At 38.3% G+C, this 17,729-nt stretch overlaps 1 protein-coding gene across 5 annotated transcripts in view; it reads right to left on the bottom strand.

The window, feature by feature from the left end:
- Positions 1–891: 891 nt before the first annotated feature.
- LOC129776910 (inositol-pentakisphosphate 2-kinase) overlaps positions 892–17,729 on the bottom strand; it is a 355,299-nt gene continuing 338,461 nt past the window's right edge. For all 5 annotated transcript variants that reach the window (XM_055782846.1, XM_055782845.1, XM_055782849.1 and 2 more), the window contains 7 exons: positions 3,044–3,232; positions 2,931–2,989; positions 2,707–2,874; positions 2,522–2,639; positions 2,334–2,441; positions 2,007–2,263; positions 892–1,861 (listed from right to left, as the gene is read on the bottom strand). In XM_055782846.1, the coding sequence (XP_055638821.1) occupies positions 1,675–1,861; positions 2,007–2,263; positions 2,334–2,441; positions 2,522–2,639; positions 2,707–2,874; positions 2,931–2,989; positions 3,044–3,232 (1,086 nt within the window). In that variant the 3' untranslated portion in view covers positions 892–1,674. The remainder of the gene's footprint in view (positions 1,862–2,006; positions 2,264–2,333; positions 2,442–2,521; positions 2,640–2,706; positions 2,875–2,930; positions 2,990–3,043; positions 3,233–17,729) is intronic.

Genomic DNA, 17,729 nt, shown 5'->3' with positions numbered 1-17,729 from the left:
GTGAGAATTAACACACAAAAATGTTACGAACAAAACATTTTTTTCAGGAGTCTCCATACAAAAAAACTATAAAAGATAGAAAGTTCATGTCTTCGACAAAAGTTTATATTTTAACGTCATCATTTGTAGTCATATGACTACAAAAATATATTATAGATAAAAAAATAGAATTATCTCCTTCGTTACCAAGTTGTTCGGAACATTGTTTGTAATAACTTTATAGCCATGTAAGATCGCGACTACTCAAGCTATCATAATCTAATTTACGTGGGTATACCCTTTCGATCTTCTAAATCAGCAGCCATTTAAATTCATTTATTGCATTTTTACATAACCAAACAACATAATCGATATTATGACCTGAACCACAATTACACAAATTGTTAGTAGTGAGACATACACGATAAAAACATGAATTGAGCACAAATTGATTGGACAACATACAATATAACATAAAATTAATGTCTATGATCGGTAAATGGAGAATAATTCATTTTACGCATCGACCCACATTATGAGCTAACGCTAATAGAAATCAAAGACATTGTCCTATGTCAAAAATATCACACTTGCGGGAAAATTGGATTCTGGTCGCATAGGTCTAGTCTAGTCACTTAGGAATATTGAACGAAGTCTTAAAACATGTTAAACTTGAAAAATCATGTCTCAAATACGAAAAAAATAGCATCTTTGATATCGACATTTATTATGTAAAAAATCTTCAGCTTTCCTGAAAAAATATTTAAAAAATTTGCGCCCTCTATCTTTAACCGAGAAAACTATATAAAACTAACTCGATCAAAAATTATGAAAACGAAAATCCAAAAAATCGTTAAAATAGTATTTTTTTCAAATAAAAGTAATTCATAAGTTTCAATTTGATATGTCGGTCATCTGAATCTGAATAGTTCAAAAGTTAGGAATTTTAAATAAAAGTCATTTTTGGGAAAAAGTAAAAAAAATATTTTTTGGACCACCCTAAAATCAAAATGGTCTCCCTCATAAAAAAAAAAAAGATGCGGGTCAAATGTTTTGTAATAGAGAACAAAATTACCACTTTTGACGAAAATCTGAGAACCGCTATATCGGTTTGACGTGGAATGGTTGAATAGTTAGCGTACCGCATTACTAATTCTACTACTTAAAATTGCTATATATATGAAGGATTTCTTTTGGAGAATGTTCCAGAAATAAACACTAAACGCGGTGAAGGTGAAAAGAAATGTGCCTAAGGCTAGTTTAAAACGATTTAGTGAATATATCGTACATTTATGTTGCAGCAAAGTCAGTATTTCGATTCAATAATTACGTATTATTGTTGTTTTTAGCTATCGCAGTGTTACGCTCTGTTATTAACTAATTTCACGTCTTTTATCGATAATATTCTTTCACATCAATTTGTTGTTTCCCTAGGATTGAAATAAATTATGTCTTACATAGTTAAAAAAGTGGTTCAAAATGATCGGAATATAAAATGCTATCTGGTACAATTGAGATAAATAAAACTTGTATTGTGTAGACTCTATTAGAAATAATTGGAATACTACTTAAAACCTATCTGAACCCTGTGTAAAAATTTCTACGAACACGATCTGATAAATAGGAGTATTTCTAGCAATTTTAAATATTTATAAAAAAAACTTGTACATATTACTAGCTAGTATTGCAATATCATCAACCACAACTTTTGCGCTTTATCCTAGCCATAAACTCCCGATAGGCTCCGGCAGAGTCCCGCAGCTGCTTGAGATACTTTCTGTGATGGTCCAGCGACTTCGGGTCGAGATCTGTGATGGTTACATTAACGAGGAACTGCATGGATGCGATGTCGACGATGTGATTCTCGGCCGCCGGTGGCAATCTACAAGTGACAGACAATTGAATGTAGTTCTAGGTTCCGAGTTGAAATAATGTTTCTGAATGGTTCCTGAGTTATGTTGAATATCGCCCAATTATAGTGACAGAATATTTTCCTCTATCCACTCAGAGTCAAACAAACTTCTTACCTGATTTCTTCTCGATCAGTCAACCTTCGAAAAGTGATCATAACGGAACAATCCATAGCGGTGGCACCTAATTGATAACGTTCTTCCTCACTCAGGTACGTGTCGGAGAAATTGCCATTTCCTTCTCTTTCTCCGCAACAGGGGCAATCCTCAAGGTAGTCGACATATTTTTCGAACAGCTCATCGATATATACGAAAGAGTCAGCAGTACTGTTATCCTGTCGAAACGTGTCCGTGTGAATCTTGAGCAGGCTTGACTGAAAATCGTAAAAACAAAATCGTTTATTCCATCCACGCGATATCCAATATATTAAAAAACTGTTTCACCTTCACTAAAAGTTGCGCATCCAATATTTGCTTGAGCGCACAGTTTTTCGGTAAAAACTCGTAGTTAATTGGACTGCAGGATCGCAGGTGAATCAGATTTGTATCCTTCTGTGAAGACGAAAGAGAGAACCGTTCAACGAAAAAAATTCGATGCTAGGTGATATCCGCTCAGCTGGTGGATTTTGTACCTTTTTTCTATTCTTTCTAATCGATAGCAGTCTTCGATCACAAGTGGGAGCCTCGTCGTAGGTAGTAAAATCCTTCAGCAGAATCTCTTTTATAAGGTTCATAAAAATGGTTTTCCGCCTGAAAAGAAACCAACAAAAAAAAGGATGTTAACAATTCATAACCTATTGAATACCGTTCAACGAACTCTTCTTTCGTGCGTCCATCCCGCGAGAAGATTTCTTTGAGCACTCGGTTGAAGACCGATTTGTCCTGTTTCTCATCATAAACGATCCGTCCGTTTCTGAGCAGTTTGAAGTTGTTCTGTGGTGCCCCGATCAGACCCTTGATGGCGTGTAGCATTCGAACGGGTTTGCTTAAGTTATATAAAATATTTTATTGAATGATAAAGCGAGAAGCGTTACAACTTACCCAGAGTACAAATCTAGCGGACAATATTTGCTAACCTTTCCAACGGTATTTTTCTGGAGCTAAACCGAAAAAAAGTTGGTGTTTAAATTAATATCAGATAGTGAAACACAAACCTTCAGATACTGGTATAAACAGTATCGACATTTCCGAACTCCCATCAATTCCGGCAGTATGCTTTTCTCATAATCTAGAAATGCTCTTTGGCGGTCCGGATCATCTCCATGGCATTCGTCCAGGAAGGACCATCCTTGTTTCGGTTTGATTTCAACACAGTACGTGTTAAAAGATAACCCTTTGGCATCCTACAACAAAAAGAGGAATGAAAACACATCAGCAAATAAGCTAGTAATCGTGCTCCGATGGGTTTATAGTCGCGCAAAACTGTGCGTTACTTGGCGGTGGAGTAAATATTGACAGCGAGCATTCCGCGCGTACCGTGTGCTATTTTTACCCGCGGAAATATCCGCCGGAGACACTGCTGCCGGGGTGACACCGGGGAAGCGGTGCTCGTGTGCGCCGGTATTCCGTTGAATAGTTAATTTACAGTAATAACAATCTCTGCTGTTTACTACTCTCTATTTTCAGTATTTTGTCTTGCTCGAATCGCGCGGATGACGCGCGCGCTCTCGTAGCGCTTACCTCGGGGCAAGTGTAAGTATCGCTAGTTTTGTTTGCCTGTTTTCAAATAACACCCCGAGTGGTGTGGGAAAAGGGGCCGCGGAAGTGGAATGTAAAGGTCACCTCGAATGGTTCATCGTAACCCGGAGGGGTCAAAGAATGGTGTGATGTTCTGAGCGAATCTAATAATAAACCGAGGAGAACAATTTCGTTCTACCAGAAGGTTTACGCACTCATGATGATTAGAGTGCAGTACAAGGAAAAGTTTTTCTGAAATACCTTTTCATTTTATTCAACTGGATTTATGATCGAATCATTTCATAGAAATAACTCCAGAAAAAAAAGTATGAAAGGGTGTGAAACAGCCCACATGCTTTGAAGGATGTTCTAACCACTAGAAGAAGTTCGAAATATTTTTGAGAATTATTTATCATTACTCATGAACCCTTGAGACATATGTTTTATTTGTTAAAATTATATTTCAAGAACGAAAAGATATATTTTTTCATATTCCAAGTCATGTGAAAAGTCTCAGCCTTTCAAAAATCATATCGAAAGCTAAGCTCTCTTTGGTCTCCGCTTAAGGGGGTAGCACACTATGAACATGATAAAAAGTATGCGATTTTCGCGATTTTTTTCAACGGGAAAAAATTACTATGATTAATCTGATGGCACAGTTTCATTAGGTATTCACAAACAAAAAATAAATTAGTCATTCGGTAATCGGTAGTCATTCGGATCGGATGTATTTATTGATAGCTCCTACGGTGGTTAGAACGAAAACGTCCATCATTCTTCCACAAGTCGAAGTGGTTTCTTTTGTTGTTTTCTTTTCTTTCGCATCAGACTGTGTTAGAACAATTCTCGCGTAACTTTTGAAAAGGTCCTATGTAACAAATGTAAACAAATCGAGTTAATGGATGCACGCTATTAGTTTTCAATCATTGAATGTATTACAAAAACAATAGTTCACGTATCTATCTTCTTCATCTTTTTGTCGCCGATACAAAAAATATCCAATGTACAGATTCGAATTTTAAGCACCCGGCTGTTACTTCGGACGCCACTTTCCTCCGACGGCCGAAACGTCCGAAGTAACAAAGCAGTCAATACAACTCGCAGTCGTACTTCGGTCGTTTTGGAATTTGTTTCTTACAGGTGTTGTTACGAAATGCTGATATTTGGATTGTTGTTTATTAGTTAGTTTCAAATTTTTATAGTGCAACGTAATATGTCCAATGTGCAAACACGGGCAGTCAAAACGTCCAATGTAACATTTTTCGCTCCGAGGCTTCAACCTTAATCTCAAATCACGGAACAATAGTTACGATTGGTTTTACGGAGTTATTCTTGACAGCTAGTGGTGAAAACAGTGATAAAGACTGATAGCTTTTAAGACAATTCGCGAAATAATGTTCGGGTCTTCAACTACGTTTTTCTCGAGTTGGCGAAAATGTTACATTGGACCTTTTCAAAAGTTACGCGAGAATTGAGTGAAACGGGTCTGACGTGCGAAAAAATTAGAAGTGAAGGAGTTGGCAAGTTCAAGAAGCTCCCTTCGGCGGAAGTCAAAATCTTGAACTGTCACCAACTCGGTAAGGTCTCCCAAGAAAAAAGAAAACAAAATTCACGCCGTCCGACTCGTTTCGAGTTACTTTTGCTGGTTCCGCTCTCCCGGACTACGTTATGGTGGACAAATTGAGGCTACCGGTGCGACTCTTCGTGCCAAAGCCCATTACTTGCCAAAAATGCAAGTCAGTCGGCCACACTTCAGCTTATTGTGGCAACAAGGAGCGCTGTGCAACTTGCGGAGAGCAACATGTGGGCGAATCCTGCAGTGCGACTGAGCATAAGTGTCCATATTGTGGGGGAACTCCACATGTGCTCTCAGCTTGTGAAACTTACAAGAGTCGCTGGGAGAAACAGAAGTGCTCTTTAACGGAACGCTCGAAGTGCACTTTTGCGGAAATTTTGAAGGGCGCTTCTCCACTGGCCCAACAACAACAACAACCAATATCAACACACAATACCTTTTCCACGTTGCCAGTTGACGAAATGGAAGCGGACACAGCTAGCGGGGGCACACCGTGTATTTTCAAAGGGAATCCCCGGCGCAAAAATGTGACCACTCCCAAATTTCAAGAACAAGTCCTCCCGGTGAAAACCCCTGTTAGCTTGCCTAAAAAATCGAGTGCAGCGGACAAGCCAAATCAGGTTCCTCCTGGCTTCTGTGGGAACAGCTCACCTTCGAACGACCCAGCACTTGAGGGGACATCAAAAACCCCAACTGTCCCTATTTGTCCGTCCAGCTCAACTTCCCAATCGGGATTTATAAAGTTGACTGACCTTGTGGATCAAATCTTCACTTGTTTCAATGTTTCCGACTCTATCAGAACCATTGTCATTTCAATGTTTCCAGTCTAAAAGACAATTTTGCAACAATTGATGCTAACATGGCCCCTCCTTGCGATGATTATCTCTCTTGATGTCTAATTCAAATAGAGAGGTCGGAGATATCACTGTTTTACAGTGGAATTGTCCTAGTATTATCCCTAAATTGGATACATTCAAATTTTTAATTCATAACTTCAACTGTGATGTTTTTGCTCTGTCCGGAACTTGGCTCTTTTCTCAAAATGATCTCTCTTTCCACGATTTTAATATTATACGCTTGGACCGTGATGACAGATACGGAGTGGTACTATTGGGGATCAATAAGTACCGCTCATTTTTTCGACTTGACCTTCCATCTATTTATTTATTTATTCATTTCGTCAAACAAATGTAGACTACACACTTATACACTAATGTTACAATGTTTTCTCAGGTTAAATATTATTTTTGCGGTACATGTTTCTTTTTAGCTGTATTTTATTCATTGTTGTGTCAATTATTTCGCAGTGCTGATTGTATATACGCATCATGCGATTGATAGGGGCGTTATTTGAATGATTTGTTCTGGATGTTTTGGTTAGAAACAAATTTCGTGTTCTTAGTTGACGCCCAGATATATAGAAATTTAGTTTTTCTTGTAATTCAGCTGACTGTACTCGTTGCGAAATTAGGTCATTAACAAAAGAAAGCACCGCAAATTCACGGCGTTCTTTTAGTGTTTGGATGTTTATGAGCATGCAGCGTGCTTCATATGAAGGAAGTGGAAATTAGGTCCAGTCGAGTTTACGAAGTGCAAATAGAAGAAACTGTTTCCGAACTGACTCAATGCGTTCTTCATGTACGACCATATACGGGTTCCAAACGATGTTACAGTATTCCAGAATAGGCCCTACATATGTAATAAATATTGGAGGGATCGAAGCTGTTGCTTGTCATGCAAACATTAGAGGCAAAGACCTCTGTATTGTCAGCTTGTATTGGCCTCCGAGAGCTGCGGTTAGCCGCAAGCAACTTGTTGACATGTGCTCACATGTGCCTTCCTGAGCCACGATTGATCTTGGGAGACTTCAACTCTCACGGAACTGCCTGGGGAGAACAGTACGACGACAATCGTTCATTGTTGATATATGACCTTTGTAACAGCTTCAATATGACCGTTTTGAACACTGGGGAAACAACACGTGTACCTAAACCTCCTGCTAATCCAAGTGCTCTTGACCTCTCGCTTTGCTCGAATTCACTATCGTTAGATTGCAAGTGGAATGTAATCCAGGACCCCAACGGTAGTGATCACTTGCCAATCAAAATTTCCATCACCATCGGGTCGAATTCGTCTGAATCTATAAACATGGCATATGACCTCACAAGGCACATTGACTGGAAAAAATATGCGGACGCGATTGCTCTAGCCATCAATTCCAGAGATGGTTTGCCTCCTGGAGCATAATATTGTTCCAGATGATTGGAGACAAGTGCGAGTTATAGCTATTCAAAAACCCGGAAAACCCGCGTCCGACTTCAATTCGTACCGCCCAATAGCAATGCTGTCTTGTGTACGGAAATTGTTGGAGAAAATGATCTTGTTTCGCCTTGATCGATGGTTTGCAACGAATGGCCTCCTCTCAGATACACAATATGGGTTCCGCAGGGGCAAGGGGACGAATGATTGTCTTGCGTTGCTTTCTTCAGAAATTCAAATGGCTTACGCCGAAAAAAAAACAAATGGCTTCAGTATTCTTGGACATAAAGGGGGCCTTTGATTCTGTTTCAATAAAGGTTTTGTAAGACAAATTACACTCTCGGGGTCTGCCGCCCCTATTGAATAATATGTTATATTGCTTTGCTTTGTGAGAAACATTTGTACTTGGGGGGCCCATATAGTAAAAAATAAACAAAGTAAAAAATGCCAACAAAGAATAAACTTTCTCCGTACAATTACCGGCATCTGGTGGGGAGCCCATCCCGAAGATCTTATAATGTTGTATCGAACAACTATTCTGTGATGGAGTATGGCAGTTTCTGTTTTCAATCAGCTGCCAAAACACATCTCATTAAACTCGAGCGAATTCAGTATCTTTGTCTCCGTATTACGTTGGGATGTATGCCCTTAACACATACCATGAGTCTCGAGGTTTTGGCAGGCGTACTCCCACTAAAAGATCGTAACAGATCGTACTCCCACTAAAAGATCGCTTGATCCTTCTTCGTATATTCCCAACCGTGTTTGTTTTCCTGACTACATCAATTCCTCTGTACATTTTGATCTGTTCATGATGGAGAAAATCCATGGAATTCCAGATTATCATCGATCGGGGATCGTTCCTACGATCTTCAATGCAAAGTATGGGCGTATCAATTGTGATAATATGTGATAATATCTCTATGAATGAGTCCACAGGATTTGGAGTGTTCAACGAATTTTTTAGCACCTCCCACAGTCTTCAGAATCCTTGCTCAGTGTATATTGCTGAATTGGCAGCAATTCATTGGGCGCTGAACAGCGTCGCCTCACGACCTGTTGAACACTATTACATTGTAACGGATATTCTTAGCTCTGTCGAACCTATCCGTTCAGTGAGGCCGGAAAAGCACTCGCCGTACTTCCTTGAGAGAATACGAGAAATGTTGAGTGCTTTATCCAGACGCTGTTATGTCATCACCTTTGTCTGGGTCCCTTCACATTGCTCAATTCCTGGTAATGAGAGGGCTGAGTCATTAGCAAAGGTAGGTGTAATTGAAAGCGATATTTATCAGCGTCAAATCGCCCTCAATGGATTTTATTCTTTAGTCCGCAAAAATACCATCGCTAACTGGCAACGCAAGTGGAATGAAGATGAGTTGGGCCGGTGGTTTCACTCGATTATCCCTAAGGTTAGCCTCAAACCGTGGTTCAAAAGTCTGGAATTGAGTCGGTACTTTCTTCGCACCTTCTCCCGACTCATGTCAAATCACTGTTCGTTAGATGCGCTACTCTTCCGTTTAAATCTTGCCAGCAGCAATCTCTGCGTTTGTGGCCAAGGTTATCGCGAAATCGAGCACGTTGTTTGGTCGTGCGAGGTGTATCTGGTCGCCAGATCGAATTTAGAAAACTCCCTTCAGGCCCGAGGAAGACAGCCCAATGTGCCGGTGAGAGATGTGTTAGCTCGGTTAGACCTTGATTACATGTCCCATATATATGTTTTCCTTAAAGCTATCGATCTTCGTGTGTGATTGTCCCTATATCCTTATACCCTTCTTTCCTTACTTTGCGCGTAATTCGTCCCCTAACTATACATAGTAGAATAAGTTGAAATGTAAATACACTATAGATATACGAATAGATTTAAGAATTGAGTGTTCATCAACATTGTTACGATTTCCTTATATCCCATGCTTCTCCTAAAAATATGTCACCCTTCTAAACTCGAGTACACCGCGAGTAATCGGTTTTCCACCTTACTAACCATAGATGTAAGAAAATTGTTTATATATATATATATATATATATATATATATATATATATATATATATATATATATATATATATATATATATATATAGTTTTAAAATTATATTTAAGAATTCGGCTCCTTTAAACTTAAGTAACTGAGCCTGTAAAAATAAACGAATTAATAAAAAAAAAATTATAAATAAATAAATTGGTGTCAATTGGACTGTCTTCTGAATAGCCGCAACCCTTGCAACCATAACCTTGTAAACTGGTGGGAGTTCTACAAGTTTTTCTAGTGGACCAATTCCAACCAATGATTTTTTATGTAATCTTGGATATATTTCCTGTCATCGTACACGTAGGATATTTTCAAAATATTGATTTTTGACGGAATGGAAATGGCGAATTTTGTGAAAAAATTGCGTTTTTGTTTCAAAAATCGAGACAAAAACATTAACCAAAATTTAATTTTTTTAAATATCAAAAAAAAATCCTACGTACGATGACAGGAAATTTTGTAGAGAATCTGGGAAAAATGATGGGATTGTGATTTGATGAAATGAGAAAACGCGTTTTAAATTTTGTACCTATGTTCCTTACGAAAAGACTTAAGTCCAATTGGCTTGTAACTTTGGAACGGAGCATCGGACAAACCTAGGACAAAAACTAGAATAAACTAGACATCCCAGAGAACATTTTAGGGTAGAATTTTATTTTCTATTTTTTTTTATTATTTCAAGTTTCCACAGCGTACTACCCCATTAAGACAAACCACAAAAATCTTTCATTTATTCAATGTTTCGGCTAAAAATAAACGTTTTATATGGAGTTCAGTTTTTTGGTATAAAGTTTATTCGAATACAGTAGAACCTCGATTATACGCGAATGCTAATTTCATTTCACTCCGGACAATCGATTTTTCCGGATAATCGAATCATACAAAAATTTCAAAAAGTAGTTATTACTTGGGCTGAGGAAAACGGATTGCCAATGGAAAGACAATTCCAGCTGCGAGAATTACGTAAAAATATTTAGAGAAAAATGTTAAGTTTTAATTTTTGCTTTGTTGCATATTATGCACATTATAAGTGCCAATAAATTTATGGGAGAATAGTGACCCTTGAATTTTTGAAAGGGACTTCCTGCAAAATGTTGATTCCCGCTAAAAAATACCTTATGCAAAATATCAGCTCAATCGGACTTTATTTACTAGTATCGCAGGATATTACCAAAAATCGAATTTCGGGATTTAGATGGCAGAAAAATCGAGATGACAGTAGATCTCGACGCTTCATGCAATTTGAAGACATGTGGCTTCAACTTTTTTATTTTCAAAGCACCGGTTTCATGCACTCCCCTCTTGGCCGATTTAACGGTTTTCGGAAGACTCAAATTTTAGCGTCTTTGCGACAATAGTACATAAAGTCCGATTAAGCTGTAATGTTGTATAGTGTATGTTTTCGAAGACATCAACATTTTTTCAGGAAGTCCTATTCGTAAATTTGAGATGACCATTTTCGTTGGCACTCTAATTCACATCGTTAGTCATGAATTTGTTTCTAAACTGAAATAAATAATAATTTGCCAAACAAGTTTTATTGGATTTGTTCTGCGATAATATCATAACATATGAAGATGCTAATTAGACATCTTTTGAGAATCCACTAAATCAAAGGACTATCAAAGAAAATGTAAAGGTTCACCTATTTTGTATTCTTTGCAACACTCCTACCCCAACTTTTCCTTTTCTTACTACGTCCATTATTGTTCGAATGATCATATTATATATGATACACTGTGGATGGATAACCGAATTTAAATACACTAAATGAACCCTGCTCATCTTAGCTACATCCATGTCTCATTATACTATGATATTAGGTATGTTTAAATTTTAAATCAATGTATTCATTCAAATTTGGAATTTTAAACGTATAAAAATCTACTGCGGATAATCGAAACTAGTTGTATAGCAAAACCCCTATTCCAGACCCCTCCTCTACCTAGCTACGTACAATTTTGTTCTAATACACCTAGGTTTTTTTTTACGCGGGGGATACGTACCTCGTAAAAAAAACCGCGTAAAAAACCTTGGTATAATCATATTTATAAAGTAGCTAGCTGACCCGGCAAACTTCGTCCCGCCCAAAATTTGTTTTTTGTTATCAATACCTTCAAATAATCACGTTTTCTTACTATGAGCAAGTTCATGGGTCCAATCGCAGAACTGTTCATTGATTGATCTTCTATTCGTCCCCGTTGAATTAACTTTTTACTATAAAATTCCTAGTATTTCTAACAAAACTCATCATTATAATATCAGATTATTTTCAGACATAATTCTCGTTCAAGATTTTTAAACCACTTGCAAATAACATGTTTCTCCGTTACATGGAATAAATGTTTTATACAGAAAATATGATAGAATACTGACATCCCTAAATCGGAAAATTCCTTCCTCGAGTTCTGCTCTTATCAACACATCCGGCGACCCTTTTTTTGTTATACATAGAAGAAGATATAGAAGTGCGTTTCATCACATTAAAATCCATTTCCAGTTTCGAACAAAGATCAATTTCGCTAGCGCAAACATCAAATGGACTAACAGCACTTGTCACTATGTAATTCTAGAACATATGGGTATTTAATTTTCCGAATATTCCCTTTTTCCTTCAGAGTTTTCCGAAAATTTTCAATTGTCATGTTTGGTTGAAACATGTGTAATATTTTTATGGGACTCCCTCTCCATTTCAGAGGAGGGAGGGGTGTCATACCATTATAGAAACATTTCTCATACCCAAAACCCTCACATCCCAAATTGTGCTTGATTAGTTTTGGAATTATGCAGAAATTTTTGTTTCATTTGTATGACAGCCCACCCTTAGAGAGCGGGAGAAGTGTCTAACCACCATAGAACTATTTATTGCATCCTAAAACCTCCACATGCCAAATTTGGTTTCGTTTGCTTGATTAATTCTCGGGTAGTTCAGAAATTTGGATTTCATTTTTATAGCAGCCCCCCCTTAGGGAGGGGGTGGAGAGTCTAACCATCATAGAAACATTTATTGCACCCTAAAACCTCCATATGCTTAATATGGTTCAATTTGCTTGATTAGTTCTCGAGTAATGCAGAAATCTGTGTTTCATTTGAATGGCAGCCCCCCCTTAAAGAAGAGGGAGAAGTATCTAATCACCGTAAAAACATTTATTGCACCCTAAAACCTGCACATGCCAAATTTGGTTTCATTTGCTTGATTGATTCTCGAGTAATGCAGAAATTTGTGTTTTATTTGTATGGCACCCCCCCCCCCCCCTTAGAGAGGGGGGAGAGGTTTCAAACTATCATATATATATATATATATATATATATATATATATATATATATATATATATATATATATATATATATATATATATATATATAGATTAACAAATTATTCAAAATTTCTGATTAAAAAACAAAACCAAAATTATCAGGATAATCGAGTCCGACCTGTCATTCTATTCGTCTTCCCGGAATTGGTTAGTGATTGGTAAGATCTTGCTCTTTCGTTTTGGTCATGGGTTACACATTATTTGACCGTTAGTGTTCAACGCTTGCATTAAAAAAACATTATGGGTGAATTTCAGAGTTGCCACATACAAAATTACAGATTTTCAGCTTTTATTTACAGATTTTAAAAAAATCAATTTTAAATATTAAGTTTATTACAGTGCATTTTTATCACCTTCTTACTATATTTGGCTGCCTCAAGGCTGCTTTTGACAGGGTTGATTACATCATACTGCTTGCTAAACTTGAGAAGATTGATGTATCCCCGAGACTCACTCGTTGGTTCAGGTCTTACCTCACCAGTCGAAAAAAAATGTGTACGATTTGGATCTGATTTTTTGAAGAATCTCAGCTCAGGAGTACCTCAAGGCAACAACCTTGGACTCCCAGCTGGTAGTCGATCATTCTATGCGGATGATGTTAAAATGTATACGACAGTTCGAAGCTTAGCTGATTGCTTACGGCTACAGCATCTGATAAACACTTTTGTAGAGTGGTGCACAAATTATCTCAAATTAAGTGTTCCAAAATGTAACGTTATAACATTTCACCGAAAACTGAAGCCAATAACGTTTACATATGCAGGGTTTTCCATTTCGGGCTTCCGAAAGTATACAGCCCTGCGCTGACAACCGTTTGCTGTCAAGCTGTCAACCAAAGCGTCATATCGTTAGTTGAATGTCTGCCATCTTACAATATGGATCGTTTTAGCATCGCACAGCGTGTTAATTTTGTTAAATTATACTATAAAAATGATGAAAAACCGGCAAATGTTTTACGAGCATTAAGGACGGATTTTGGTCGACATGGATGGTCTGCAGAGCACACAATCGCTAATGTAGTGCGTAAATTCGAACAAACTGGATCCGTAGCGGATATTGTGAAACCTGTGCATCATCGTAATGTGCGTTCGGTCGAAAATATTGCTGCTGTTGCTGCCAGTGTGGAGGATGACCCGAATGTTTCGATTCCACGACGTTCTCAGCAATTGAGCTTGTCAAACACATCATTGTGGCGAATTTTGCATTTGGACTTGCACCTACATCCAGTGTTGGAAAAATAAAAATTATTTTGAACTTAAATTCACTGCCAGAACGAATATCGTTTCGGATGTGATGAATATCAATTTGTTGCTTTTGATATCCAAAGTATAAATAACAGCGAAGTTTTGAACCCCACTCAATGTCGCATTCATTCATTATAGCAAATTTGTTCAAGCAACAGCGATATGAACAAAATGAACTCGTTTGTTATTGTCATCAATATAATGAGGGCAGTGTATTTCAAGCTGAAAAAACAGTCATCTACACTGAAATAAAATCATGTTCGTTACTCGTGAATACTTGTTGATGTTCTAAGACACTGCCTACAGTCCAACTGGTACAAAAATTAGAGCGCGGTGACCATGGAATGCGTCGGGCATACGTCGATTGGATGAACGAACAACAGCAGCAAAATGCTGAATTTTCGCATCAAATTTTCTTCAGCGATGAGGCACATTTCGAGCTCGGTGGCTATGTGAACACCCAAAATTTCCGTATATGGGGCTCAGAAAATCCACACGTGATTGTTGAGAGGCCATTGCATCCGCCAAAAGTCACAGTTTGGTGCGCATTATGGTCTGGTGGAGTCATCGGGCCGTATTTTATTGAAAATGAGGACGGCGAGACGGTAACTGTGAATGGTGAGCGCTATAGCCGCATGTTAACCGATTTTTTTCTGCCACAAATTGAAGATATGGATATGGATGACATGTGGTTTCAGCAGGACGGCGCCACGTGCCTCACAACACGACCGAACATGGCCATATTGCGAACGAAATTTGAGGGACGCATAATTTCGCGTTTTGGTGATGCCAATTGGCCGTCCAGATCATGCGATTTGAACCCGCTAGACTTTTTTTTGTGGGGTTATGCGAAAGACCGTGTCTATGCCAACTCTCCGTAAACTCTTGAACATTTGAAAGACAACATTCGTGAAGTTATGACCGAGATACCGCCCCATATGTGCCGAAAAGGCATCGAAAATTACCTGTTCCGGATCAAGGTGTGCGAGGAAGCCCTAGGTGGACATTTGAATGATGTTGTATTTCACACATAATGACATAAACCAAACTTTAATTTGAAATAAAAGTTTCATCGAAATTCGAATTCTAAGTGTGTTTTATTTCAATTTACTTTCGGAATTTAAAGTTGGAAAACCCTGTATGATCGATTTTCAACCTTTGCTACGTGTGGAAAAAATACGTGATCTTGGAATTACGCTTGACTCTGCCTTAACGTTTAAGTCGCATTACTCGGACATAATTACCAGGGCTAATAAGCAACTCGGATTCATGTTCAAAATCTCCGATGAGTTTCGCGATCCAACCTGTTTGAAAGTGTTGTTCTGCACGATTGTTCGATCAGATCTGGAATTCGGCGTGGTTGTCTGGTGTCCTTATCACACATTATGGATTGCTAGGATTGAATACATTTAAAAGATATTCGTCCGTTATGTCCTGCGTAATCTTCCGTGGAATGATCCAATCAATCTTCCACCCTGAGGTAGTACTTATTTCGAATGAACAAGTGGGATAGATTTTGCACGAAATTTTGGACATGAAAAAACTATCCGCGCGATGGGTGCCGCGTTTGTAGACCGTCGTCCGGAAACAGCGGCACGTTAATGATCCAACAGACGATTTGGCGTTATTGAAACGTAATCGAGTGGACTTCCTTCAACGTTTGAAAAGTGAAATGAAAAGTGGATCCATTACCATACTCCTGAGTCCAATAGGCAGTCTTCAGAGTGGCACTGAGGCATATTGCGAATTTGATCGAGTGGACTGTTCAATTTCTACCGGATTAATCCGGTTGTTGATGAGTTTACTACGTCGAATATTTACGAAGAGATCGTGTTGTTTCAGAAAATCGTCGCTGATTATAAGCGTTTGGTTCTGCAAGTATTGATGGGGCATCCATGCAGATATTTATCAAAAATCGGAATCTTTTTTTTCGAGAAAATCGCTCCTTCTTTAAAAAAGATGATGGGTCTGGGCCTAGATGCACGGACGCGATCTTGACATAGGACTGTGATTGTGTGTAGCAACTGAACTTGAATTGAGTTTTTTCGTTGTTCAAAATCTGTATTTTTGTCTTTTTTGATAGATCAAATGGAAGTCATGAACATATGCGTGAGTATACCTTTTCGACCTTCTAAATCAGCAGCCGGTTAAATTCATTAATTGCATTTTTTACATAACCAAAAACATGCTCGATATAATGACATCCTGGACCGCAATTCCATAAATTATTAGTAGCAAGACCTACACGTTGAACGTGAATTGAGCACGAATTGATTGGACAACAACCTGAACTTCAATCTAATAAAATTTCTATCGACGTTTAGCCTTTTGGGCCAGGCTCTCGTCAAATCTTTGTTGAGTATAGAGTGAAATCATCCAATATCATCTTCAAGATCATTCCTAAATAATCCCTCCATTGATTCTGACAACTGATAAATGCCTATTATCGGAAAATCGAGAATAATACGCATCTAATCACATTATGAGCTAACGCCTAAATGTAGACAAAAAGATTGCTCGTTGCGTTGTGGGGGAAGACGAGGATAGTAAAATCGAAAAAAAAACATACTCATTTGAATTGTCAAATTGTTAACTATTTTTACTATATTCACTGTTCATGTCTTGAGCCAAAAAAAATCTGGATAAATTTCCTGTCCAATGCACCAGGATAGATGCATTCAAGAGGAAATTAGCATTTAGAGCTCGACAGTTATTCGCTAGACAAAAACTGTCTTAGACAAAGTTGTTACATTTGATAGAGCGCTCATTTTTATGTTTTCGGGTGACCAAAATTGTGGATGAAATAAAAAATATAACTTCAGAGATAGAGGTAAACATAGTTCGACAATGTTGTAGTCCCAGTTATTTGAGACATCTTAGTAGAACAAAGTTTTTCTCTATCTCTTAAAATAATCGATATAGCGTCTTTTTTCTATGTTACGTTAGGGTTACCATGAAAAAAACTATTTTGACGTAGGACTACGTCTAACCGGAAGATATAGGGGGTGAAATGGAAATCTAGGCACTGAACAAGAAGGAAAAAATGCAAGATTTGGAACGCTTATAACTCGAGCATTTCTCAATAGATCGCAAAGGTTTTTGCATCAATTGATAGGAAATATATCTACGCATCTATCATAACGAATAACATTTCATTTTTCTTGAGATAAATAATTGAATAATTGTGAAATATCAAGCATTGTCCAAATGCACTATGTGCCCATTTTTGATTGGTCCATTTTGTGCTCCTCAAATCGTACCGACCAAAACGGGAAACCAGAGCAGCAGCGAAATAGAATGAAGCACGATTGGAAAGGAAAAAGAAAAAAATGAGGGAAACATTGGTCGCAGTCTCACACATGCGTAATTCTCGAGCCAGCCAGTCAGCTTAAAAATCCCCTCTCCGCTGCCGTAACGATCATTCTCATCCGAACCGTACACCACATCGTTTCGCATCACCTCACATCAACAAACCAACACAAGCAGCCATGGTTGGATATGGCAAAGGAGGAAAAGTGAAGGGAAAGGCAAAATCCCGCTCGAACCTTGATCTGGAGTTCCCGCTCGTGTTGATCTGGAGTTCCCCGCAAGGGTAGCTAGGCCGAGCGCGTTAGTACCAGTGTACCAGTCCACCTAGCCGGCGTTATATAGCTTCGGCCGCCGAAGTGATCGAGTTAGCTGGCAAAGCTGCTCGCGACGATAAGAAAACCTGCATTCGGAACAGACCACATTCGGT

Source organism: Toxorhynchites rutilus, chromosome 3 (assembly GCF_029784135.1).
Source record: "Toxorhynchites rutilus septentrionalis strain SRP chromosome 3, ASM2978413v1, whole genome shotgun sequence".
NCBI lineage: Eukaryota > Metazoa > Arthropoda > Insecta > Diptera > Culicidae > Toxorhynchites > Toxorhynchites rutilus.
The sequence above is the reverse complement of the archived record's forward strand: the minus strand, read 5'-3'. Positions and strand labels throughout refer to the sequence as shown.